Source organism: Phyllostomus discolor, chromosome 9, assembly GCF_004126475.2.
Source record: "Phyllostomus discolor isolate MPI-MPIP mPhyDis1 chromosome 9, mPhyDis1.pri.v3, whole genome shotgun sequence".
In the NCBI taxonomy this organism is placed as follows: Eukaryota; Metazoa; Chordata; class Mammalia; order Chiroptera; family Phyllostomidae; genus Phyllostomus; species Phyllostomus discolor.
This window is the reverse complement of record NC_040911.2, coordinates 37,218,286-37,243,604: the sequence shown is the minus strand read 5'-3', so window position 1 is coordinate 37,243,604 and position 25,319 is coordinate 37,218,286. Positions and strand designations below refer to the sequence as shown.

At 44.1% G+C, this 25,319-nt stretch overlaps 1 protein-coding gene across 1 annotated transcript in view; it reads left to right on the top strand.

Annotated features, from left to right (window-relative positions):
* The first annotated feature begins 7,457 nt into the window (after positions 1-7,457).
* TTC39C (tetratricopeptide repeat domain 39C) overlaps positions 7,458-25,319 on the top strand; it is a 97,304-nt gene continuing 79,442 nt past the window's right edge. The window contains exon 1 of the mRNA XM_028524726.2: positions 7,458-8,216. Coding sequence (XP_028380527.1) covers positions 8,056-8,216 — 161 coding nt within the window. The 5' untranslated portion in view covers positions 7,458-8,055. The remainder of the gene's footprint in view (positions 8,217-25,319) is intronic.

The following is a 25,319-nucleotide window of genomic DNA, read 5'->3' as shown; positions in this document are numbered from 1 at the left end:
CTCTTCAAGATGAGGTTATTTTTTCATAATAAACTATTTTTCTTTCTACCCTGGGTATATGAAATAAAAAAAATCAAGCCATGAACTCCCTTCTTCCACTGTTCTGCGCCCTGTGGTTTAAAATGATCCCTCTTATTGTAAATGAATAGCTTTATTGAAGTATGATTTACATGCTGAAAAATTTACTGCTTAAAATATACAAGCCAATGGTTTTTAGTATGTTTAGTTATGCAACCATCACCACGATTTAATTTTAGAACATTTTCAAGATGAGTTTTTAGTGTGTGTGTGTGTGTGTGTGTGTGTGTATATACCCTCCTTAGAGAAGCAAAATTGCTTAATATTGTAGAATTCCTTAAAACAAATATACAAAATTATTCACTTAGTGGATATTTCCTCATTTACCTACCTTGGAAGACTACAAATGCTTTCTTTTTAAGATTTTTTTTTATCATTTAAAATCTTCTCCTGGAATTGTTTTCAAATTTTCATTCATATTATTTTAAATATTTTCAGTAACAATGGATCCTCTTTTGAGGATAAATAGGAGAATGATCAAAAATAGTGATTAGCTCCTTTCCGTGACTAATGGGGGAGGCTGATCTGATTAATATTATGTGGGGGCTCAACAGACCAAGGACTGGCTACACATTAGCAAGACAGGTATTCTGGTGTTCCGTATACTAACTCTGAAGGTGTCAAGAATCAACAAATTAATAGAAAGTCAGTGAACATCAGTTCATAAGGTATATATTTGTTGTAATAATTTAAGGAGTAAGTCCAAGAATTACATGGATTCTGAAAAACTTTGAACCAAGGTCAAATAGCCTTAGTGTTTACCATACTGTACTACAGACATGTTTCTGGCTGCACATCTCATCCGCAGCAACGAGAGGGCTGGTAACATTTGTCTAAAGCGCCAGCACTCACCCCCATTCTGACACACTGGGAACCCTCGGTGAGTGCCCAGTGAAAAACCAGTGTCAGGACGCTCCGCTCCAGGATGTCCATGCATTTACACAGGTGATACCTGTGTGAGTTACCTGCATTGACAGAAAACTTTTTCTTCAGCTAGTTCCTTAAGTTATTGTGGGAAATTCAGTGGTGTGAGCTCTGGGCTAGAACATGTGGATTGCTAACTTAAACCCAGAGCAAAACACAAGTGATTTATGAATAAGGAGTTATTTTATATTAGTAATACATTTCTCCTTGCAAGGATAAAAGCTTGCAGAAACAAGCACTGACTACAAAATGTGTTATATATACAGGATATAGAAGATGCATTTTAAAAATCTTCATACCAAATGTTATTGAATTCCTTGTCCAATCCTTCAGATGGTGTCAAAAACATACTAATGGATTATTAAAGCAGAAACAATTTCCAAATGAAGAAATCTCAAACTTAGATACTTTTACTTTCTATTTTCTTATACATTCTGAATTAAATCTTGACTTCTCCCTTAGGCTGAAGTAATAATAGCAAATGTATAGTTTATATTAGAAATGATTTAAATTAATCGTCTCCATATGATGCATCTGGTTATTTCATTACACAGATTTTCTTGTAGCTGGATATTTTGAGATCTTACTGTTGACAAGTAAGTATATGAACAGAAGGATCCACTAGCTTTAATTAATATTAACTAATTGTATAAATTCAGATAACATTTTGCTTGTGCAGCTTAGGGGCCCGTGCCACTTCCACATGCCCATTATTTCATATAATTACCTTGAAGGTAGTGATTATCTTCGTATTATAAACAGGGAAACTGAGGCTGAAAGAGGTTAATTAGAATTACTCCAGGTCACAAAGTACCTGCATCGCAGCACCAGAAGCATACTCTGATTCAGACTTCCGGCCCAACCTCCCTCTCCCTGTACTTCCACCTCACCCCCTTGGTAGCTTACAAACCCAGCGTTGTTACAAACAGGTGTTGGGCACCCACTGCATGCTCTAGACCAGCAATTTTCAACAGGTGTACCACGAGAATTTTTGAAACATGCAACACCTGACTATTTAGTCAGCGGCACTGACTACGTTTTCCTTTGATAGTCAAATTAAAAAAATGACAACAGCCAACACAACAATAGCCGTGCAGTGTGAATAAATCAAAAGTATGACTATTTTTTGTCAAACTGGAAAAAATGTATTTTTTGGTGTGCCACAGAATTTGAGTATTTAGTTTTTGTGTGCCATGAGATGAAAAAGGTTGAAAATCACTGCTCTCGACAGCCCTAGGGAATCTGATTACACTTTAAGATTTGGAAACAAGCGCACTCTAAGCAGCCAATGCCGAGGCTGCTGCTACATTCACCCACAATAGATTCCCATGGGTGGTTAGGTACTGGAAGAATCTTCCCTCTTCTTGCAATGGGGGAGAGCCTAGCGTAAAGAGAAGAACTGGGCTGTGCCATTTGTTGTTAGTTGATGTTGGAAAGGATTAACAGTATCTTAGCACAGGGGGCCCGACCTGTTAGGAACCAGGCTGCACAGCAGGAAGTGAGCTTGAATTAATGCACCTGCATCATCCTGAAACCATCTCCCCCCACCCCCCATCTGTGGAAAAATTGTCTTCCACAAAACCAGTCCCTGCTGCCAAAAAGGTGGGGACTCCTGTCTTAGTATAATAAGACCAGGGTTGTTAGTAAGAAATAAGTTAAAGTTACATAAAGAGAAGGAAAATAATTTCCTTATTTAGATATTAGTAAAAATGGAGATTCAAGATAGACATTAATTATGCTGCAAGGTATATTTGGTTTTAGATATGCCAGGAGAAAAGCCACCAGGGCACTGGATGGAACTTTCTGTACCTCTGACACGTCTCCCCACCCCTCATCCACAGGGCCAGAGCTCTGCTTCTCTCCCCAGGGACTCAGCAGACCAAGACCTTGACACCAGAGACAGCCTCTCCCTCTGCAGAACAACAGACAGTGTACAGAGGGGTCAAGGACATTCACCCGAGGCTGCAAAACGTGCACATCATGAGATTGAGGGAACGGGAGACTTGATTGTTTCTGTAAGAAGGAGAAGAGGTGGTAGGCCTGGGGGACAGCAGGTATCAGTGAAAAGCAAGGAGCCAGGTTAAAGGGAAGGGATGCAGGAGGAGGGCTGAAGGAATGGGAGGGGAGAGGAGAGTGAGAGAGAGAGAAACCCTGTGGAGACGAAGAGAGGACCGGTATTCCCACGAGAAGACACATCCTAGTCACGGACTGGGCAGGGGGCTTCACTGCTCCAGCTGCCCAGTGGGAAGAAGATAGCCAGAGGAGGGACATCATGACTTCCCTTGTCTTGCCCCTGAATCTACACAGTAGCAGAGCAACGATCTAAACTCATGCTTAACCCCACCGGGTATTTGGTTTGGGGGAAAGGCAGATGTGGAGGCATCCCGTCCGAAGGGTGTGGTTTCCCCCTCTGTGGCGGCAGCTAGGGCAGAGCGAGTTTCCTGTCGGAGCAACCGACCTGCTGGAAGAACAGCCAGGTGAAGTTGTGGGGGTCCCCCATGTGCTCCCCACGGCAGAGGCCAGCTGGAGAACCGCCTGTGAGCAGAACAGGAAGGAATGAGCCACACAGTTTTACATGACAACCTTTGACCTGATTTGCCTTCTATTAAAAGCGGTTAACTAAATTTTCCCTCACCTTCAGCAGGGTAAAAGGGCTGAGTTGATAGCATAGCTTGTGTAACATGAAAATGTAGTGACATTAATTTCCTTGCTCTCCTCCTTTTCAGATTTCCAGACATTCTGGGAACCTGCATTTTTTTTTAAGTGATAGCGCAGACTTACAAAAAGATACATTAAGTCATGGTTATTAGCATACTAAAAAATTAATATAACCCAAGCACACCACATCAGATTTTCTTCAGGTAATATATTCTCTAACTGCATTGAAACTGTAATTCCAAAAACTGAAATTATGCTTAGGAAGACAAGAACGGAGGATGCTAGTTGTCTGACATCCATTCCCCACCTCTCTTTTCCTGACAGACCTAGAATTTCCCAACCACGGAGTCTGCACGGAATTGATCCCACCTCCCAGATCCTGGAGCAGCCTCTGCTTACCTTAACGAGGGGTGTCCAAACCTTTGGTGTCTCTGGGCCACACTGGAAGAAGTAGAGTTGTCTTGGGCCACACATTAAATACACAAACATTAACAAAAACTGATGAAAACGAAAAAAAAAGGTTTTAAATAAATTTACAGTTTTGTGTTGGGCCACATTCATAGCCCATGTGGCCTGAGGGTCGTGGGTTGGACACCCTGCCTTAATCCAGCATAATGAGCCCCCTCCTAATCACATTGATTGATTCAAGAATGAGCACCTGGCCTCAGTCAGGTCATTCAAAGCCAATGAGATTCGGCAAGGGGGTTTTGGTTAAGCGTGGAGAAGCAATGCCTTCCAGCTGGATATAAAGCAGCAAGCAGGTAGCCCTGGGAGCTTCCATCTGTTTTGGGACCGGGAGGGACCAGCCTACCTGAATGTAGAGACACCAAGCATCGACATGGCAAGGCCGAGAGGTGGAGAGGTGGAGAAACCAGTTCCTAGTCACAACTGCAGCCCTGATATAGCCTCATTTTGGGAAACCCCCATCATGAATCAAAAATTGGGGCCAGATTTTTGTATTCCTTGCAACCAAGACATTTTAACTTAAAAAATCTACTATGTAAAGAGTCATACACATACCTAAAACTTCTCACTGATAATGTAGACTTGGAGTTTGGCTTTCTTAAAATCTTGAAAAAAACCACAAACTGCTGACAATACCCACAAGACGTATGTAGAAAGAAAATAGGTTCTTTTCTTCACTTGAGGGCTTCCTTTTTTCCTCTCCCTTCCCCCTTTCTCTCCCCTTTCTCCTTTCCTTCCAAAGGAAACACTTGGGTAACTAGTAGACTGAAGCCAAGTGCACTGAAGATTGTATTAGTTCTGTAAGAGGGTGCTGATAATCTCACAATGCCTAGTATATGGTGCCCTAATGTGTTAACAATTAGATTTCTCTTCCTTATGTAGGGAATATACATCATGGCCTCTTCAATATCCATCATTATTTGCCATCATTATCTAGTGAAGAAAACACAGTCAGCCTTAAATCCCCACCTGCTAGGTGAACCTTGGGCAAATGTCAGTGCCAAATACAGCTGTCACGAGTATAATTACTGGTTCATGTGTTGTCCGTTTTCAGGATTGTGAGGCTCATTTTCAGCCCTGTTTGTATCCCTTATCACAGAGCAAATATTTGAAAGTGCCCATGATACTGTTCCTAATGTGATTGTTGTGGTATCTGGTTAAGTCCAATTTGGCACGTATCTGCTGTACAGTACATGGCAGAATTACACTTTATCCACATCACCGATCCCCACCCCCACCCATAAGTGTGCTGGGCAATTGCACTGGACCTTGCCCCAATCATTCAACAGTTAGATTTCAGTAAGTCTGTGTAACCATAACCAACTGTGCTATGTTCTTGAGACAGAACCAGCCCCACAAAGATTGCTTGGCTCCTGCCCACTCCTCCAGCCATTGTTAGCTGCAGGGCCCCAGGTATGACATGGTAACAGTGCCCACGGTACCATCGATTTCTTGACTTTTTTCCGCCCTCTTTTCAGAAATAGGAACAAAGAGAACTGTGCGTGGCCACCTCCATTAGTTGTGGGGTACAGGCATATCTGCGAAGTTTGGTACTGCTCTTTTGGTTCCCGTCCCCTGTTGACTAGATGGCTTCAGTGATCTGGGGGTGAATGGTTCCACACACCCAAGTTCAGGCAGCTTGTAAGCACTGGGCATGTGGTCAGCTCCCGTTGCCTACGGTGATGTGTGGCCAGGGTTCTTTCTCTGGTAAGAGTCCCTTGTGAGCCACATGGCCAGTATAGTAAGTACCTGCATTTGAGGGCCCTATCCATGAAAACATACACATACCTAAATTTATTATAGAACACATGGGCACCTCTGTCATTCGGGACCTGGCACTCACTGCTGTCTCAGGGAAACCTGTGACACTCAACATCAATTGTCATGATGAACTTTGTTCAAACCGCAGGGAAATGCCACTCACCTCATGCTCAATGTCTCCTAAAAACAAGAATTATGGCCTCCAAATGCCATAAAGTTCTGTGGCCCTGATGCTATTTGAGGCTAACACTATTTTAACTTTGTCTAAAAAAAAGAAAAATTGGTCAACTTGTCAAATCCTTCTCAGATGGCATGAATGCGATGATTCTGGCATTACAAAGTGGCGTTCCCCAGGAGTGAGAATCATCCATTTTCTTGCTTCTTTTGGTGTCCCAGTATGTGACTCCAGACGAGCACCTTGAGTAGCATGGGTTTGTATCCACATTACTCTTAAATTTGTATCTCTGAAGGTTGGGTTTGGATATTTGTGGAAGAGATGGCGCAAATCACAAAATAAAGAATAGGAAGTTATATGATAAAATTATATTAATTTGTAATTTTCTGTGGTAATTTATTATACTGATCACATTATAAAGCTGAACATGGTATTTAAAATTCATGGGTTATCCTGAAACCTGAATATTTATTTAAATTTTTTAACCTCACCCAAGGACATGTTTATTGATTTTAGAGAGAGAGGGCAAGGGAGGGCAGAGAGAGAGGAGAGAAACCTGGGAAAGAGAAACAAACACTGGTTGGTTGCCTCCAATGTGCCCACTGGGTACAGAACCTGCAACCCAGGCGGGCGCCCTGACCAGGAATCTAATCCGCAGTCTTTAGGTTTCCTGGACAACGCTCCAAACCATTGAGACACACTGGCCAGGGCAAGCTTTAATTTTTAAAAACAATTTCAGTGGTAAATGCTTTAGTGGAGCAATTTTTTTTTTCCAAATTGAAATCAACTATACTCTAAGAACTACAATGATTTAAGAAAGGTGGTTTAATTTGACATTATCTTTGACATTTAATTTTACATCATCTTGACTGTAATAACATATTAGCGATATTGCTAAAGAAAAAGCAAGAAAAATAAACTTAGGGAAAAACATAAAAACTATTTACTAATTGCTTGTGTCCATATTACCCACCCAGAAGACATCACCAGCCCATCGTCAGAACAGGCAAACATGCAATGACTAAATTCAGTCATCTCTGACACTCGATCCTATGAAAACCATAGCTTTACACTTATTTGTTTCATTAGTAGGACAGTATAATTGTCAGGTAAGAGGAGAATGCACTTGAACAGCTTATCTTTAAAAATTTAGGTATATGCCATTTGGGCCACCATTTAGTCCTGTTGTTCCATCACAAAAATGTTAGTGTCGCGCCAGGGAGGGTGGGTGCTGGGATACGGGAGTTCTCCCAGCTTGTACCTGAGCTCTGGGCTCCGGGCAGCGGTCCGGCAGGTGTGAGGGGACAGCCCCGCCCCCGCCGCCCACCTGCACGGGGATTGGCCGCCACTGGCCGGCCGCGGGCGGCCAGTGGAACGGGACGCTGAAGGGGTCTCGGACTCTGGCTCCCTGGGTTTCAAGTGCTCGGGGCCAAAGCGCTGCTGCCGGCTGCTGCCCACTTGTCTCCAGCCGCGCGCCCTCGCAGCGACTTCTCAGTCGGAGTTCCCTGTTCCCTTAACAAACCCGCTTGTGCTCTCAGGCTTCCCCGAGACCCCGGGGTCCGCCCCTTCGGAGGAGGCGGTCAAGGTCTGGGCCTCCGGGCCTCGTGGGTGTCCCAGCGGCCTGGCGCGTTGGGCCTGGAGGGCTGGGCGAGGGGCGCGGCGTGGGTGGGCGGGCCGGCGCGCGGGGGCTGCAGGAAGCGGGGGCGGCGGCCGCTCGCGCCCGGCTCCGCGGGGTTAGAGACACCCGGAAACGGATTCGGCCTTGGGGCCCGCGCGCGGGCAGGGCGTCTCGCGGCGGGCGGCGGGCGCGGGCCGGCGGCTGCTGAGTAATCCCCTGCGGCGGCGGGAGGCGGCTCCGCCCTCCCCGCCGCCCCGCCCCGGCCTCCCGGCTCCGCGGAGCTCCGGCAGGTAGAGCCAGCCGGGCTCCGGGCGCGCGCGGGGTCCGCAGCAGCCGCCCCACTTCGCCTCGGCCCTGCCCAGAGCCTCGCGCGCCCATGGCCGGCTCCGAGCAGCAGCGGCCGCGGCGGCGGGACGACGGAGACTCGGCCGCGGCGGCCGCGGCGCCCTTGCAGGACGCGGAGCTGGCCTTGGCCGGCATCAACATGCTGCTGAACAACGGCTTTAGAGAGTCGGACCAGCTTTTCAAACAATACAGGTGACCAACGCGCTCTGCTCCCCTACCCAGGCCACGCGCCCCTCGGGTCGGTCTTACCAGCCTCCCTTTGCGGCTGGCCCTCCCCCTCCCGTTGGTCACTAATCCCTGGCCCCGGTCCTCTTGTCCGCTCCCTCGGTTTGAGCTGCAGCTGGCTTCTGCGCCTCTGCCACATCTCCCCTTTCTGCTCCCACTTTGTTGTCCTTTCTGTCCCCGGGACCCGCCGCGCGTCCTCCCCGCGCTCCGGCAGTCTCCCCTCACTTTTATCTCGGGTCTCGCCCCTCCGAGAGGGGTGTCCACGCTTCAGCCGCTGCTCTGTCGCAGGTTGCCCTCCCTCCGCCGGAGCCCGTTGGTGTTGGCACCTGCGACCCGATGCGATTTGAGGCAGCAGCGAGCCTTAGGACACGCAGTGTTGTGCCTCGGGCTCGCGTGCTGCCGGAGCAGCCTTTGTGGCGCGGAGCACAGCAGCTGCAAGATGCCTGTTTCTCGTGCCTCGCGTCACGTTGCATCCTTGTGCATTCCAAACGCTTTTACTGTTTGCAAACGTGTGCGTGATCGCCTTGCCAAGCAGGAATTAAACGCAAACGAACTCTGCTTGCTCACCTCTCTCTGCCTATCTTCTAAACCTCAGCCTTCAAATGAGTTCCTAATGCCTTTCAAGCGAGCATGTTTGTTATAGATTTCTCTAACTTAGAGGAAGAAAAAATGAGGGATATTTAAATATGTGTAAGAGTGGAAGGAAGAACACATGTGTTGAGTTCATTTTTATTTGTCTTTTAAAAAACGAAGGAAAGAGCGGAAACCTGGTAGTTTTCCCGTGAGTGTGGGAGGAGCCTTCACTTTAATTGGGGACAAGAAGCATCTGCCTTCAGGTTTAGGAAGCAAGTTTGTGATTTGCCCTTTGAATGTTGGCAAGTCTCTGGGATGTTGATTCGCTGCTTCCCTGTAAATGTTTAAGGGTCATGTGCTTTACAGTTTTTTAGACCCGGCGGTTTGGTAGGAATGAGGGGAAGGATGTGCAGCTGTCACTGAGAGCCAGTCTGCAAGAAGAGGGAGGGGGAAGAGGATGAGCTGCAGACCCGCAGTTTTCAGACCTGGTAGAACGTGGTTTCTGCCGCCTGCAGCCTCCACAGTTGTAATGGCAAAGCCGCACAACCGTAAACTTTTCACTAAAGACATTTTACTTTTAAATGAGTTTTTAACTTGAAAATGAGAACTACTCAGCTTTACCCAGAACGTTTTATTTTTAAAACCATAGTAGTCTGATTTCAAGCCAGAGATTTATCTAGGCTGTTCATGGAGAATAGATTTGAAAGATTTAAGATTTCCCTCAGTCTCTCTTGTATAGTTTTTTAGCCCTCTGAGAATATATATGACATAAAAAAAGAATAACATCTGAACGTTTCATATACTGTGCTGTGACTTGTTTTTTAGACTACCAGTTTGTGCTGTGTGAGCGAGGGCTGGAGAGAGTCTTAGAGTCAAGTTTACTCTCTTTGGTTGCTGACCGATGTACGGTGTTTGCACATCTCAGTAGTATTTACTTTGAAATGTTCCGTTACTCATTTTTAATGATAATTTTTTCTAAACTTCTTTCGTATAGTACTTAGTTACTACTTCCTGGTTGCTGTATACTGAAAGCATGAAATAAACACTATTTCCGCAGTTATATTTTACCTAGACAATTTCATGCAGTGGTAATAGAGGGCAGATTGTGAGTTATAGGAAAACTCTTTCCTTACAGCAACAGCAGAGAGATGCACCTTGAAAGGTGTTTCTCTGTGGGGGAAGGAGGGGGGAGGTGCCCGAGGAGGATTTGCATTTTAGAGATAGGAGCTATCTGCTTGTATTATATTTTTCAGTTACAGTTGACATAATATATTAGGAGTCCAACACAGGGATCAGACAATTGTATACCTTACATGGATAAGTCTAGTACCCACCTGACACCATTCATAGTTATTACAGAAATACTGAATGTGTTCCCTGTGCTGTACTTGTCTGCTTCTATTTTGAAACGAAAACTAAAGATAAGGAAGGAAACAATATTGTGGTATCTGTCCTCTGCCAAGCGCGGCGCTAGGCACATTTCCTTGTACTCTTGGTGTTCTAGTGACACCTCTAGTGAACAGTATTTTATCATGACAATTTTATAACAAGGGACTGGAGTCTCCAGATTTAGCCTGGACCAGGACACAAGCACTGTGATGCCAAATCAAGGGCTCTTTTCATTATACCGTTCCTTCTGTCTCCCTAAGTTGAGTAGATTTTGTAATTTGTCCTGTGACCTTGTTCTCCAGCAATTTAAACTTTTTAAGGAGTGGACAATGGTAACAATATCTTGTTGGCTTTCCCATAATTAATCTTGCAGTCCTTGTTTTGCTGCTTTTGTAGGGACTGACTTGGGTTTCTCAATTTGCTTCCTTGCCTGTGGGACGGGAGTAGCACACATCATAGTGTGGTTGTTAGGATGAAAGGAAATAATACACAGTCGCTATCTCAGTGTAAGAACTCAACAAACAGTAGCCAGCTTTTGTATTGTACTTGATGCCTTCCCTATAATTATTATGCTTTCTTGGTAATACAGTTTGAATAAAAGATAAAACATCCAGCATGAAGGTTGCTCTTATATTTAAAGGTCGCCTCACATACTGCATTGGAAAGATTTATATCCTGTTATGCATTGGATACTTCTCTTCCTGTTCCAAAGTTGAATGGCCTGCTGCAAAACTCAGCAGGGGCTGCATCAGAGGCATCTGAGGAGCACCCCTAGCTCAGTTTACAGAGAGAGAGCAATTGGTTATTTCCCTTCTTAGGATTGTTTTGTCACAGATAGCCACCCTTCCCATAGTAGTAAATCTTTCAGGATCTTATCATTGAAGTTTAACATTAGAAACATTTTGTATCTAGAGTAGCAATAACATTTTTATTAAGGGAAGAAGTTCATTTTCTCATGCCACATTACTAGAGTGATAAAAGTTTCATCAATAGCTACCTAATGGGAAGTGGTTATTTCACAGGAGCAGATTATCATGAAGGCCATTCTGAATAGTGGAAAGTCTGGATTGTATAATTGAGGCATCATACATATAGAAATTAGAAATACTTGCATAATGGGGACTTTCTTTTGAGATATAAAACATGCCATAATTGGGAATTCAAGACATAGCTGCTACTTTCATTGTAACCATAGTATTGCAACTGTAGTATTGCAACTATAGTATAGTTGTCCAAAAGTCTGTGTGGTTTTTTTCTGTAAAATAAGATACACATTTTTCATTGTTACCAATAACTTGATTGATTTGAATATTTTGAGTATGACGCTATCTCCCAGGTGATATTACATTGATTATTCTCAATTAATGTCCCAATTTGATCTCTGTCAACCTCACCTGATCTACCCAACTGTGGAGCATCGTCCAGTGAGAAATCTCCAGCATGAAACTTTGAAAACCACATTGACATGTTTGTTTGATCAGTCACAGCACCTTCTCTGTGCACTGCACAAATCTTTTTTTTGTTTCAGTTGTGTTTTTACCTTTCTTGAAATAATAAAGCATAATATGCCAACAATGGTGCATATAGTCTTCCATCTTCAGTATTAAAGTGGCTACACAAAAATTCACCAATTTTGATGTTTTTTTAATTCTTAAAAAATTTTTATTCTTGCTCATTCTATTACAGTTGTCCCAATTTTCCCCCTTTGCTCTCCTGTGCCCAGCCCCCTGCCCCAATCCCACAGTTAATTCTCACACCATTGTCCATGTCCATGGGTCATTCATGGTAAGTTTTTTTTTAATGCACGCTGATATGACAACTGTCATTCATACAATCTAACAGAATTGTTTTGAATGAAGTTAAAGACAACTAAGCACTACTAGAGCCATCATCGGAAAAAAACAAATGGACTTTTTGGCCAGCCCAATAATAATGCGACAGGTTGTTGGTGCTAACCACCATCATGCACTCGGCGGTGTGTTCCCAGAGGAACCCTGGGACAGATTGGTGCTGCTTCAGGGCCTTTCTGTTTTGGGCCTAAGGACATATAAGTGGATGACCACCTGACCACCTGAAACCAGACTCCTGGTCTTGGTCTTGGAACTCTGTGCTCTAATCCAGCAGTGCTCCCCCTCCTCGTACACACACTCGCACGCTTAACTGACATGAGACTCACATCCAGACCTTCAGGTGCGCCGGCCCAGGAGAGGATAGGAGGAAGGTGGGACATTGGAGCTTCTGGCCAAAATGATCTGTGTAGTTCCTATTTCCACAGGCTTGACATTTAGACTCCCTCTGCCTCTGGCGGCCACCACCTCCATCTCCTGCCTTAACCCCTGGCATTCTTTCAAGCCTTAAAACTCTATCATTCTTACCCCTGCCAACATTACCACCAATTTCTGCCTGTAGATATTATTAATAAAGTCATATTTTGCCATTGTCAGCTAAAACAAGAAGCATGTAGTGGTTATGTGTTCATTAAGGAAAAATTGCATGAATATGATACAGAATTAGTACATGGTTGGTATTATGAATTGTGATGTGTTTCTTTTCCATTTTACTTTAAATTATAAAAATGCAAGAATATTAAAAACAAGAAAATTTCATATTTAAAATGAATGTATGGATCCTAAATTGCTCAGCACAGTTGATGGCCATACCACAGAGCCACACGATGTGTGTGTGTATCTGTGAGCGTGTTGATTCTGGGGCCAGACTTACGTAGAGATGGTTGAATATCCCAGGGGCTGCAAACTATGGCTCATGGGCCAAGTCCAGCCTGCCGTTTTGTAAACAAAGTTTTACTGGGATGCGGCCACACTCGTTTGGTTCTGTATTTTTTGTGGCTGCCTGCGCAGTACCACAGCAGAGACAAATAGATATGACAGAGACCATGCGGGTTGCAAAGCTTAAAATATTTTACTCTCTGAAAAAGTTTGTGGACTCCTGCTTCAGACAGTAGTTCTCCCTGGAAAAACTCAAAAGACATGTGTAAGAACCCTGAGCCAGTAGGCATGTGAACCTCTTCCAAAATCGTGTTACATACTTTGGAGGACAGGAAAAGCTTGCAGGCCACCCATGATTTCTCCATGATTTGGCCACTCTTGCTGCCAGAGTCTATGGAGAGGCCATAGGTGCAGAAATGCAAGAAAAGGAGAAGCTATGAAAAGCAGAAATGGTGTAAGGGACCTGGCAGGGGAGACAGGGAACTCATTTGTTGCTTTTCCCATTCTCTTTTCAACTCAGTAGTGTGTTTGGAAAAGGACTCATAGATATTTTTTCCAACTATTGCACTGTCTGAAAAGGTCCCAATTAAATATTCATGAAAGATTCATTCAGCTTAATTGGGACTCTTAAAAATGCAACTGCCATAGAGTAGTGGGAGAGTATGTATAAGAAATTATCAGAAAAAAGTGAATTCCTGGAGTGCGGGGGTAGGTGTGTGTGTAGAAACACACAGAGCTAAAAGTGGGAACCCTTGGAAGAACCTGTGCTCTGAGTCACAGGGGCCGCATCAGCAAGCGGTCGGGTGAGGCTGCCACCTGCTCCTGCTCTGGCTGAGCGGAGCTGCACTGCGTGAGGTGGTATTTTGATGAGAGTAAGAAAAAAGGGAGAAGAAGTACAATGTTGGGGCAGGGAGCACTTTCTGTTCTAGTTACACAAAACCACTTGTAGATCCCCAAACACATTGTGTTCCAGGGGTCTAGACCTTTTTCACAGGCTGTTTTAGGTCCTAAAGCACCATTTTTTGCACCCAGCCTCCTTTGCTGGGGTCACCTTCCTGCATGGCAACAGCAGTGGGCCTTTGAGGGGCCTGGTCATGAGAAGGGCTCCGGGAGGAGAGGGAGTGTGAAAGAAGTACAGAAAGTAGGTGGGCGTGTTGCAAAGACGGATTTCTCTGCTATTTCAAAACTGTGCCCAGTGCCTGCTCTCTCCCATGAGAGGGCTTGGGGTTGGCTGGGGAGGAACCCCCCCTTTCCACCTCTTACTCTGCTTCCTAAATTCATAGTGTGTTGTTCAACCACCAGAGGTCCACCTGGGGGTCGAATAAGGTCATTGTGGGGTAACCTGGGATCCATCTGGCCACCACTCAAAGCCCTTTTGTTATGGGGCGGGGAGGGGGGTGCGTTCCAAGTTCTGAGCAGGTGTCAGGCGCACAAGATAAATGAGTCAGTATTCGTAACACTGTGAAACAGCCGTAAGTCTGGCTAGCACCCCTCACCCCACACAGCTACAAAAGCATAGTTTTATATAAAACCCTTCATAGATTGCTTTGTAAAAAAGGAAGTCACGACTTGCTGGCCTTCGATGTGATGATGGAGAGCATGGCTTTCCTTCACGGGTAAGATGGTTGGTGGTCTGTGCTCTCAGCCCTTTCCCCAGCGAGGGCCGCTTTCCCCATCTCTGTCTTCTTGCTCAAGAAGGTCAGAGCACAAGAAGTGTAGCTACAGCAGGTGGTTACTCCTGTCTTACAGGAAGCCAGCCCATTATTGCGGAGGAAGCCCCCACGGGGTGTCTGCCATGTGTAGGACACGATGGTGAGAAGCAGGTCCTCCAAGGAGATACTGCACACTTAATATTTAAAAATCTACTTCAAAAAAAATGTCACTTAGTCTTGTCCAAAGCTTGTACTGTCTGTGAAATCACTGGTTTAGGTGACTTTTTCCCCCCTAACACACATCACAGTAACACATAATGGTGCCTATTGTGTGCCAGGCCACACGCCAGGGCTCCGCAGAGAGAAGCGCGAGATATGGAATGACACAGCCAGGGTTTCATGGTGAGTGGGGAGACTGGGTTTGAATCCAGGCTGCCCGGCTCCACAGTCTGTCTGTCTAACCACTACACTACCTCTCTTTCATGAGTTTTATGGTAAGAGAAGTTTACCTGAACGCTGCAAAGCCATTTTGGGGTGAGTTCCCCCAGCAATATGTAAACCACACTCCTACACCCAGGTGCTACCCACTTCCTCAGGAATGTGTCAGCCTAGGCTTTAGGCCCTTGGTGGCTCCTAGTCTTGTATAGGATAGGGTCTGAGGTCCTGGCCGGGCAACGGATGTCCTGTGGTCTGGCCTCTCCGCTCGCCTGCCTCCCTCCTGCCTCTTCCCTTGTCCCTTTTCCTCAGCTGTGCTGCAGTATTTTGTATCATTTAACTAGTTCTGACTTGTCATTCAGGGTGCAGCTCAGGTGACCTGAAAAGGTGGTGTGACTCCATGCTCCTGCAGCACCCTTCTGCCCCTTCGTGCAGCACTGGTGGGTGTGGGTGCGGTTTACACGGCTGCCTGTCTGAACGAGGGGGGGTCGAGATGGGTGGACTTCCTCGTCAGGTGTTCTAGCCTTCCGGAGGTTGCTGGAGTGATGTGGGGCCCAGCAGGTTTTACAGGCAGCATACCTACCTGCTCTTCTGTATTTGCCGGACAGCAAGTGCAGCCTGAGGGCAGTGCCCTTTAGCATCCTGACAGCCTTTATTTCTCACCCCTCCCCATACTGAGTAGTGGGCGTGTCTCTTGACCCAGTGTAGGTATTCGAGAGTGCCCCCTCAGTTGTCTGTCTGCTGTCATAAACAGGTAACACAACTCCCGACTGGCCCGTCAGTGTCTTCTCTGTGGAGCATCTAGGCCAGTGCTTGGTGTGGGCAATGGGGAGCAGAGCTGCCCCTGAGCACGGGACTCTGGCCTGCCCCTGGGTGGTGGCGGTACGACACGATCTTCTGTTATCTGACTCTCCAGCATGAGAAGGTAGAAACCTAGCTCCCTGACTCCAAAATGCCTGCCCAGAATTTCAGGAAGAACTGGTCTCTCACAGAACTTTGTGGCTGGGAGGGGAAGCTTCCCAGAGCAGTGGCTCCTGACTCCTATCAGGTCTAACGCCCTGTTTCTTTAACAAATATTTTGTAATTCTCCTTTCATGACCCTAAAATGAAATGACCTGCCCATACATACAATGCTCAAACAGCAATAGAATGCTGAAATAGTATTCTAAAGGTAAAATTTCATGATAAGAACACGTGTTAAGTGCAAATGCTAAGCACACCTTCATCATAAAATGAAGTAGGTAGGTGCTTGTACCTGTGTTCAATGAATAAGTTTGGATATAAGAGAAGGTCAGAACCTGTTCCATAAAAGAGAAAGGAGAGAGCAGGTACTTTTTGAAATAGAGTAACTGACCAGACTTATCTGTGCACGTTAAGAGAAAGCAGGGATATCCCCTTTATTGAAGTGGGGATGATGCCAAGGCAGAGCACTGACTGCTGAGGTGGAGATGATGAGAGAGCATGACGTTTTTGTAATGAGCCAGGCCGCCTGTGTCGGGGCAGTGTCAGAGTAACTCACGCCCGCGTCAGACAGGGGCTGGGTGCTGACAGTGTGTCTCAGAACACAGACCTTCCGTCCATAGACCTCTCCGAACCCAGGTGCTTTGGGAACCACGGTCTTTGATGGCTGTCTAAGATTAGAGGATGAATTGGGGGAAAAAAGGTTATAGGGAAGTTGGGGTGAATTCGGGTGGTGCATAACCCTAAAGTAAAAAAACAAGAATCAAGCCCAAAATAATTTCTTTATGTAATTTTTATGATGTAAACTTAAGCACACTACAAATCTGTAGTGCCAGATGGCAAAAATGAAATAAGTTTATTAATGAAGATCATTGGTATCCAGTATTTCATGGATCGTCAATACTTTATCTGGCCTTTACTTGTATTTAGAGGAGCTTTCCGTGTCCCTGTGGGATTGGCACGTGGCAGCTGCAAGTGCAGGCTGGTGAGGCTGTGGTGTGCTGGCAGCTCAGATGCCACAAGCAGCGTTGCTGTTGGTGACATGATTTTCTAAAATCGTGAACAAATCTTGATAAAGGGTCTGTTTCAGCAGAGCCAGCATGATTTTGTGCTTCTGTGTCAGTCAAGGTAGGTTTTAGAACTGTATGACGGTAAACAGGTTTTCATCCGTGTGAATTTCCAGGTGTTCAAAAGTCATGCAGGGCATGGGACAATACACAGGACTGTCCAGCACATTGCAGGGCATACTGTGTTGTTGGCCTGTCCACTACCGTCATGGTGTCACCCCCGAACAGCCCCATTGATTTCAAGAACATCTCCATTGCGAGGACAAGGGACAGGGCATGAGGCTTAAGATCGGTTTGGTGTCTGTGACTGAAATCCTGGGGGTTGGTGAGGGGGCTTCCTGCAGACAGGAAGGGGAGAGGCTGGCCAGGCTGGCGCAGCTGCTGTCGAAGGAGCCAGGTGGAAGAAGGCAGTAACTCCGTTACACCTGTGGCCACGGGTGCTGGGGCAGGGCCCTGGGGCAGGATTCCTCCAGTGTTAGGCCCCACTGTTACTGCTGCTAAACCCCAGCTCTTCTAGGGCACACCCATGGCGTCTAGGGCCCAAAGAGCTCCAGGAATGGCCGGCCATCAGTGTGGGTTCTGTCTCTCCCCATGTGGATGGGGACTGAGGGGGGCCCTTCCCTTCTTCATCCTCAGTGGAGAGCTAGCTTGTAGGCCCTGTGTCTTTCCACTGCAGGTGACTTTATTTCAGAAGCATGGTCACCCTGCCCTGTCACCACCTAGGATTTTCTAACTTTGACCCTCAGGGTGTAAACTGGCCAACCTCCTTCCCAAGAAGTGAGCAAGGTTTTTTGCTAAGTAGGTTACCCACACACAAAAGGAAGGAAATCCTCAGGAATAAGGACAAAGTTGCCCCAAAGTTACATAGCTAAGGGGACCACAAAAGTGATTCTTTTAAAATGGGAGAAAATAGGACAGAATGCTTCCTGATGATTTTCTGTTCTGTGGTACATAGAAGCAGCTAGTTGGAACTATCACACACGCACACACACTCTCAGTCTCCAATAGTGTGCCCCCATACATGGGTCTGCAGAGCTTTCCCTGGTCCCACCCCCAACCATGACATCCAGGGCATCCCGTGATACATGTTAACCCCCCCTGTTCTTACATGCTTGATTGTGCCATCCTGCTCCTCGCCGGGTGGGGCTTTCCTAGGAAGGCGTGAGTCTGAGCGTGATGGAACTCTGAGTTCTGTGGTTAATGAGCCTTGCTTGCTGCTCTTCCCACTCTGGCCTTCTTACCATCTTGGTAGATCTTTTGCTTTGGGAATGCACGTTCTTGCCTCATCTCTGCAGCAGCTCTCCTTTGGTTTTTCCTTCATGTAAATGATACATCCATTAAGTACCATCACCAGATTAACAGATTTTGAAATATTTTTATCTCTGTCACAAGTGAAAATTTTGGTGCTATTTTAACAGGACAGAAAATGAGGGAAAATGACATTTTGTACCCATTGACTTTGCTAAGTGATGGAGAGTTGGGTTGGAGAAGCATTTGGATGAAACTAAAATCTGTGCCACGTGGCTTCTTCAGGATTCTTCCCAGTATAATGAGTCACTGTCAAGGCTGCAAGTGCTTTCTTGACGTTTTGAACAGCAAATTGCAAAATCTCAAGTTCTGTGTTGTCAGCTGATCCCTGGAGCAAGACAACGTGATACTTTGTGTCTTGTAAAACATGCCCACCCTCGTTATTCAGGTCTGAAAGCAGCACACTGAACTCATCAGCTGCACACCTGTCGGATTTGTGGCCCCCCACCATCCTCGGTGAGAACCCGGCTGCTTTTGTGGGTCTGCAGTCCTTAGTGATGGGGCTCCTCACGTTCCTCCACGTGACAGCTAGGCTTACGTTGCTTTAATTGCTTAGAAAAGAGGCTTGTTTATGCCTGGGATGCCATTTGTTTCAGCCATCAAGCATGTGGATCCAAATGTTTTTTGGAGATTTCTGCATTATTGATTGACAAGTCACTCATTACTTTGAATTATCAAAATAGCAATTTGAGCTGGAAATTATGCCTCTTGAAAGAGCACAGAGAAGGGGTCGGGGAGGGCCAGGGGAGAGAGAGGTAGGTTAAAGTGGCTGTCTGAAGTAGTTTGCACAGTGTCCGGACCCACTGTGGTGGAATTCCTAGAGAGTTTTGTTCTGGAGAAATTGCCAGTGTAAAAATGGCAAGCACTGAGAAAACGGTTTGGATGTTTTCTGTGGCATCTCAGACCTCAGCTTGGCTTATGAGAGAGAAACTACTTATAAGTAGTTGAGGTTTCCTTGAAATTGTGAGCTTTTCTCTTGCTGGGAGGATGTTGAGTTTCATCTCAGAGTAAAAACCTCAGCTCATTCTGTTTCTGTCTAAATTGATAGTGAAGGGAGCTCATGAATAATGAAGTAAACACAAGTGAAATTTTCTTGACCTATGTGCTATGAAAAACGAAAGGAAAATGCAGATGCTTTGGTAAGAGAGACATGCTTCTGTATGAAGTTCAGAGTTCTTTACTAAGAACTAGTTTAGTAAAATTTTACTATGGAGAACAAGTCTCTAGTTTCATTTTGAAATGCCTTTTAACTAACAAGAGAAATCTTAAAATTTCTGAGTGATTTTCTAAAATAAATTAGTGTTCAAATTGCTTGTATAAACAGAGTGTTTTTAATCCTCAAAGTATTCGTGCAATTTGTGGGTTATTGCCACACATAATAAAGGAACCCTATTATAACTTGTTTAGGAAGTAATGAAAACATGTTGATTCACTTAGTTACTTTCAAAATAACCCTTGTTGAGGGACTAGTTGGAAAAGCTTTTTAGGTAGTCGATAAAATGTGGTTTGGGTGATCTCTTTGTAAGTTGCTTATCAATGCCGTCTCCATTTGCTGCTGGCATATAATGGAGATGACAGAGTTGATTATGTATTCGTATGACCTGAGCTACAAAGGGAACTAATGCTGATGACTTAGGGAGACATTTGATACACATTAATGACAGAATTAGAAAAACTTAAAAGCGACTTTATCATATTTTTGGAATATATCAATAACTTTAAACGAACATCAGATCTTAGCAATAAATGAGTGTGAATTATCAAAGCTAGAGAGGAATTGGAATAAAGTTAGAAGTGTTACAGCCTTTTAATTATACAGCAGTCTTGGCCTTTGCTTGCGTATAACTGCACAAGAGAGAATGTCAGGGAGTGGTAACCAGGTGGGACTCCAGTGCTTACCCTGAACGCTCACTCCTTAATTCCAATTTTCTCTACAGCCCTGAGGATATCACTTTGCACGTGAAAAGGAGGTTTACTGAACTCAATTTAAGAAAGTTATGAGTGGAGTATCTGGCCCCAGCCCTAGAGTGTATACTATTTCCTCTGCTTCCTCCAAAAGAATACTATTGTTTCACTATTTGATTGCACATCACTTGTTTAGCCTAATCTTCTCCAGCACATATGGTCTTCCTTCAGTGCTCCCAAGCTCAGTGGGTGGCACCACTTGAAACAAGTTACACACAGCAGAAGTCTAGGAGGTCCCCCTTGCCTTCTGTTACTGCCAGTTTTACCTCCTAAGTATGTGTCTGCATTCACTTCTCTTCATCACCACCACCTAGTCCAAGCCACTGTGCACTTGGACAGTTGCAGTGGCCCAGCTGGCTTCCTCCTGTCTGCTGTCCTCCTCTACCCCCACCAACATGTGAGTCTAATTATATTGCCTCATTGCTGAGAAGTCTCTCATGGCCTCTGTGGTAGAAAAATATTCCTGCAAAAGATACCCACATCTCACTCCCTGGAACCTCTGAGTGTCACCTTATGTGACCAACAAAAAGGGAGGGGTGCTTGTAAATGTGATTGAGGTGAAGATCATCTGGGTGGCTATCCGTTCCACCCAGGCTAGATAGACGTAATCACACATATTTTTATAAGAGGCAGTCAGAGGGAGATTTTACACACACAGAGGAGCAGGTCAGTATGAAAATGGAGCAGAGGGTGAGATCTGAGACATGGCCTTGAAGGTTGGAGTGACAGCAGCCACAAGCCCAGGAATGCAGGTGGCCACCAGAAGCTGGAGTGGTCAGGGCACAGATTCCCCTGTAGAGCCTCCAGAGAGAGCAGGGAGCGTGGCCCTGCCCACACCTTGATTTCAGTGCCGTGAAGCTGCGTCTAGTCTCTGGCCTCCTGAACAGGGAGGAAGTACATTTCTATCGTTTAAAGCCACCAAGTTTGTGGTAATTTGTTACAGCAGCCACAGGAAACTAAGACAGTCCCCTTCCCACCTCAGGATTAGGACCAGAATCTTTGACAGGATCTCTGTGGTGTGACCTGGCCCTGCTTGATCTGACCCTTGACCATGGACTGCTTTATCTTTTATTTTTTCTTATATTTTAAAATAATTTCATTGTGTTTCTTCTAGGCTGGGGCTCTACAAGGCCAACTAAATTCATGCCATAAAGTAGACTCATAGCTTCTCTTTTTATACACTGGTCTGTATAAAAGTGGAAAAGTAAAATAGCATTAAATTTATGCTATTTTATGCTAAATGTATGGTGATTTTGGTTTTCTTTCTGTATTTCTTTTTTAAGTACATTTTGTTGATTATACTATTACAATTGTCCCATTTTTTTCTCCCCTTTATCCCCCTCTCCACTATACCCCTACTTCCTACAGCATTCCCCCACGCCAACTTAGTTCATGTCCATGGGTCGTACATATAAGTTCTTTGGCTTTTCCATTTCCTTTACTATTCTTAACCTCCCCCTGTCGATTTTGTACCTACCATTTATGCTGCTTATTCCCTGTACCTTCCCCCTCACCACACACACACTAATAACCCTCCATGTTATCTCCATTTATGTGATTCTGTTCCTGTTCTAATTGTTCGTGTAGTTTGTTTTGTTTTTTTTTAGGTTCAGTTAATAGTTGTGAGTTTGTTGTCTTTTACTGTTTTTAGTTTTGATCTTCTTTTTCTTAGATAAGTCCCTTTAACAGTTCCTATAATAAGGGCTTGGTGATGATGAACTCCTTTAACTTGACCTTATCTGGGAAGCACTTTCTGTCCTTCCATTCTGAGTAATAGCTTTGCTGGATAGTGTAATTTTGGATGTAGGTCCTTGCCTTTCATGACTTGGAATACTTCTTTCCAGACCCTTTTTGCCTATAAGGTTTCTTTTGAGAAGTCAGCTGATTGTCTTATGGGAACTCCTTTGTAGGTAACTGTCTCTTTTTCTCTTGCTGCTCTTAAGATTCTCTCCTTATCTTTAATCTCGGCTAATTTAATTATGATGTGTCTTGGTGTGTTTCTCCTTGGGTTCAATTTCTTTGGGACTGTATGAGCTTCCTGGGCTTCCATGTCTATTTCCTTCACCAGATTAGGGAGGTTTCCTTCTTTGTTTTTTCAAATAAGTTTTCAATTTCTTGCTCTTCCACTTCTCTACTTCTCCTTCTGGCACCCATATGATTCAGATGTTGGAATACTTAAAGTTGTCCCAGAGGTTCCTAAGCCTCTCCTCATTTTTGAATTCTTGTTTCTTCATTCTGTTCCAGTTGACTGTTTATTTCTTCCTTCTGGTCCAAATCATTGATTTGAGTCCCATTTTCATTCCCTTCTCTTTTGGTTCTCTATGTTTTTCTTTATTTCACTTTTCATAGCCTTTACTTCTTCCTCTATTTTGCATAGGTACTCAATCATTTCTTGAGCATCCTGATTACCAGTGTTTTGAACTCTGCATCTCATAGATTGTCTATCTCCTCTTCACTTAGTTGTTTTTCTGGACTTTTGATCTGTTCTTTCATTTGGGTCATCTTTCTTTGTCTTAGTGCACTTGTTACATTGTAAGGGAAGAGCCTTAGATATTCACCAGGATGGGGCAACCAACATCACTGTGTTGTGGAGCTATATTTGTTCAAAAAGATGAATATGTCCTAGAGTTGGTGATGCTGGCAAAAAATCTTTGCATTGAAGAAACTCTTGAGATATTTCACAGCAGTGAGAGCACAGAGTCTAAAATGTTGGAAGCTGATCCAAACTTCATAGGAAGTATGACAGTTCACCAAGTCAAGCACTGTTCAAATGTTCTTGGTAAGTTTCTTATAAAGAAGTAAAGCACCTTAATGTTAATGTTTCTAATCTTCTTAATTATAGCCTACTAAATGAGTATTAGTTTACTTTTTTCATTTCTTGATATATTTATAACTGACAGTAAATTTTTCATGTTTTAAAATTATTTTTAATTGTATAATTATTTACCATTTTAATATTTTAAGTGTACAGTTTGGTGACAGAAAGTACAATTAATTACATTGTTGTGCAACTGTCCCCACCTCCATCTCCAGAACTTTTTTCATCTTCCAAAATGAGACTTTGTACCTATTAAACACTAACTCCCCATGCTGACTCCCCACCCCCACACCCGGCCTGGCTGCCATCACTCCTTGTCTCCCTGAATCTGACTACGCTGGGCACCTCATGTAAGTGGGATCACACAGTACTTGTCCTTTTGTACTGTCTCATTTCACTTAGCACTTGCCTGTTGATGGACATTTGGGTTGCTTCTGCCTTTTGACTATTTTGAATAACACTGCTAGAATATGGGTATACAAACATCTGTTTAGTTTCCAATTTGCGTGTCTATACCCAGCAGTAAACTTGCTGGATCATATGATAATTTTATTTATAATTTTTTTGAAATGTTTTCCATTGTGGTTGCACCATTTTATATTCCCACCAACAGTGCACAAGGTTTCCAGTTTTTTGACATCTAACACCTGTTTTTTTCTCTCCTTTTTTTTTTTTGTAATAACCAAAAAGAGGATGTGAGGGAGACATCTCATTGCAGCTTTGATTTGTATTTCCCTGATGATCAGTGATGTTGAGCATCTTTTCATGTACTTGTTGGTCACTTGTGTATCTTTGGAGAAATATCTGTTCAAGTCCTTTGCCTATTTTTTCACTTTTTAAAAATGTGTTAAGTAATCCCATAAGACTATCAGCCAATTTCTCAAAAGAAACCTTACAGGCAAGAAAGGGCTGGAAAGAAGTATTTGAAATCATGAAAGGCAAGGACCTAATCCAAGATTATTCTATCCAGCAAAGCTTTCATTTAGAATGGAAGGGCAGATAAATTGCTTCCCAGATAATGTCAAGTTAAAGGAGTTAATCATCACCAAGCCCTTATTATATGAAATGTTAGAGGAACTTACCTAAGAAAAAGAAGATGATCAAAACTACAAACAGTAAAATAACAAACTCAAAACTGTCAACAATTGAACCTAAAAACAAAAACAAAAACAAAGATGAACTAAGCAAACAACTAGAGCAGGAACAGATTCACAGAAATAGAGGTCACATGGAGGGTTATTATTGGAGGGTTATCATTGGGGAGAGTATCGGGCATAGCATTTCATCATATACATAGATGATGTACCCATTCATTATTGTACCAGTAACTGTTTACTTAGGAAAGTTCCTTTCCTTAGGGTCCCCAACAGTGCTTTAGTGAACATCTTCGTGCATGTCTTACACACATGTGCAAAGCAGCATCAGGATGTACATCTAGATTTGGAACGGTGTGGTTGAAGGATCGGTGTAAGTATATATTGGCAAATCTCTCTTCCAGAGCTTTACAGGCACTTATGGATTTCTCTTCTCTCCTATGTAATATAGACTTAATTTTAATATGTAAAAGGACTAATTAAAGCAGAAGAAGGACACTCTGTCTAATGGTATGGTATAAATGACTGGTGTGCCTAATGACAGGGTATCAGGGATTTTCCAGTTAGTCAGCCATGGATTGAACATGTATTGAGGTGTGTGAGAGCTTCTTAAGCAATTGGAGAGCAGGTTCTATGCCTCCCATAAAAATTCCTGTGTGCACTGTCTGCAGAGTAGTACATGCCAGTGGTAAAATGAATGAAATTATATGGAGGAAATAAGGCATGGTCTCTGTCCTCAAGAAATTTAGATTCTAACTGGGGTTATATAATATACCTTCCATATATCAGTGTGGAAGGTATACATTTATCAAACAAACTGTAAGTAGTAGAAAGTATGGTTTGTGTAGATAGCTTGAAAATTAAGTGGAAACAGTATATGTCAAAAATAGTGAAATCAGAAGGTACTTGGTGACCCCTCTTTTTCCCTACCCCTTTGTCCTTACCTTAGACCTAAAGGTTTCAAAAAACAATTTATTAGAGCACTTAGCACCCTGACACATGAGGATAGAGAGGAACTGGAGCCTTCTGAGCACATGCACTAGGCTGGAGACTCCGGGGTCAGGTGCTGGGTGGGAGTCCAGG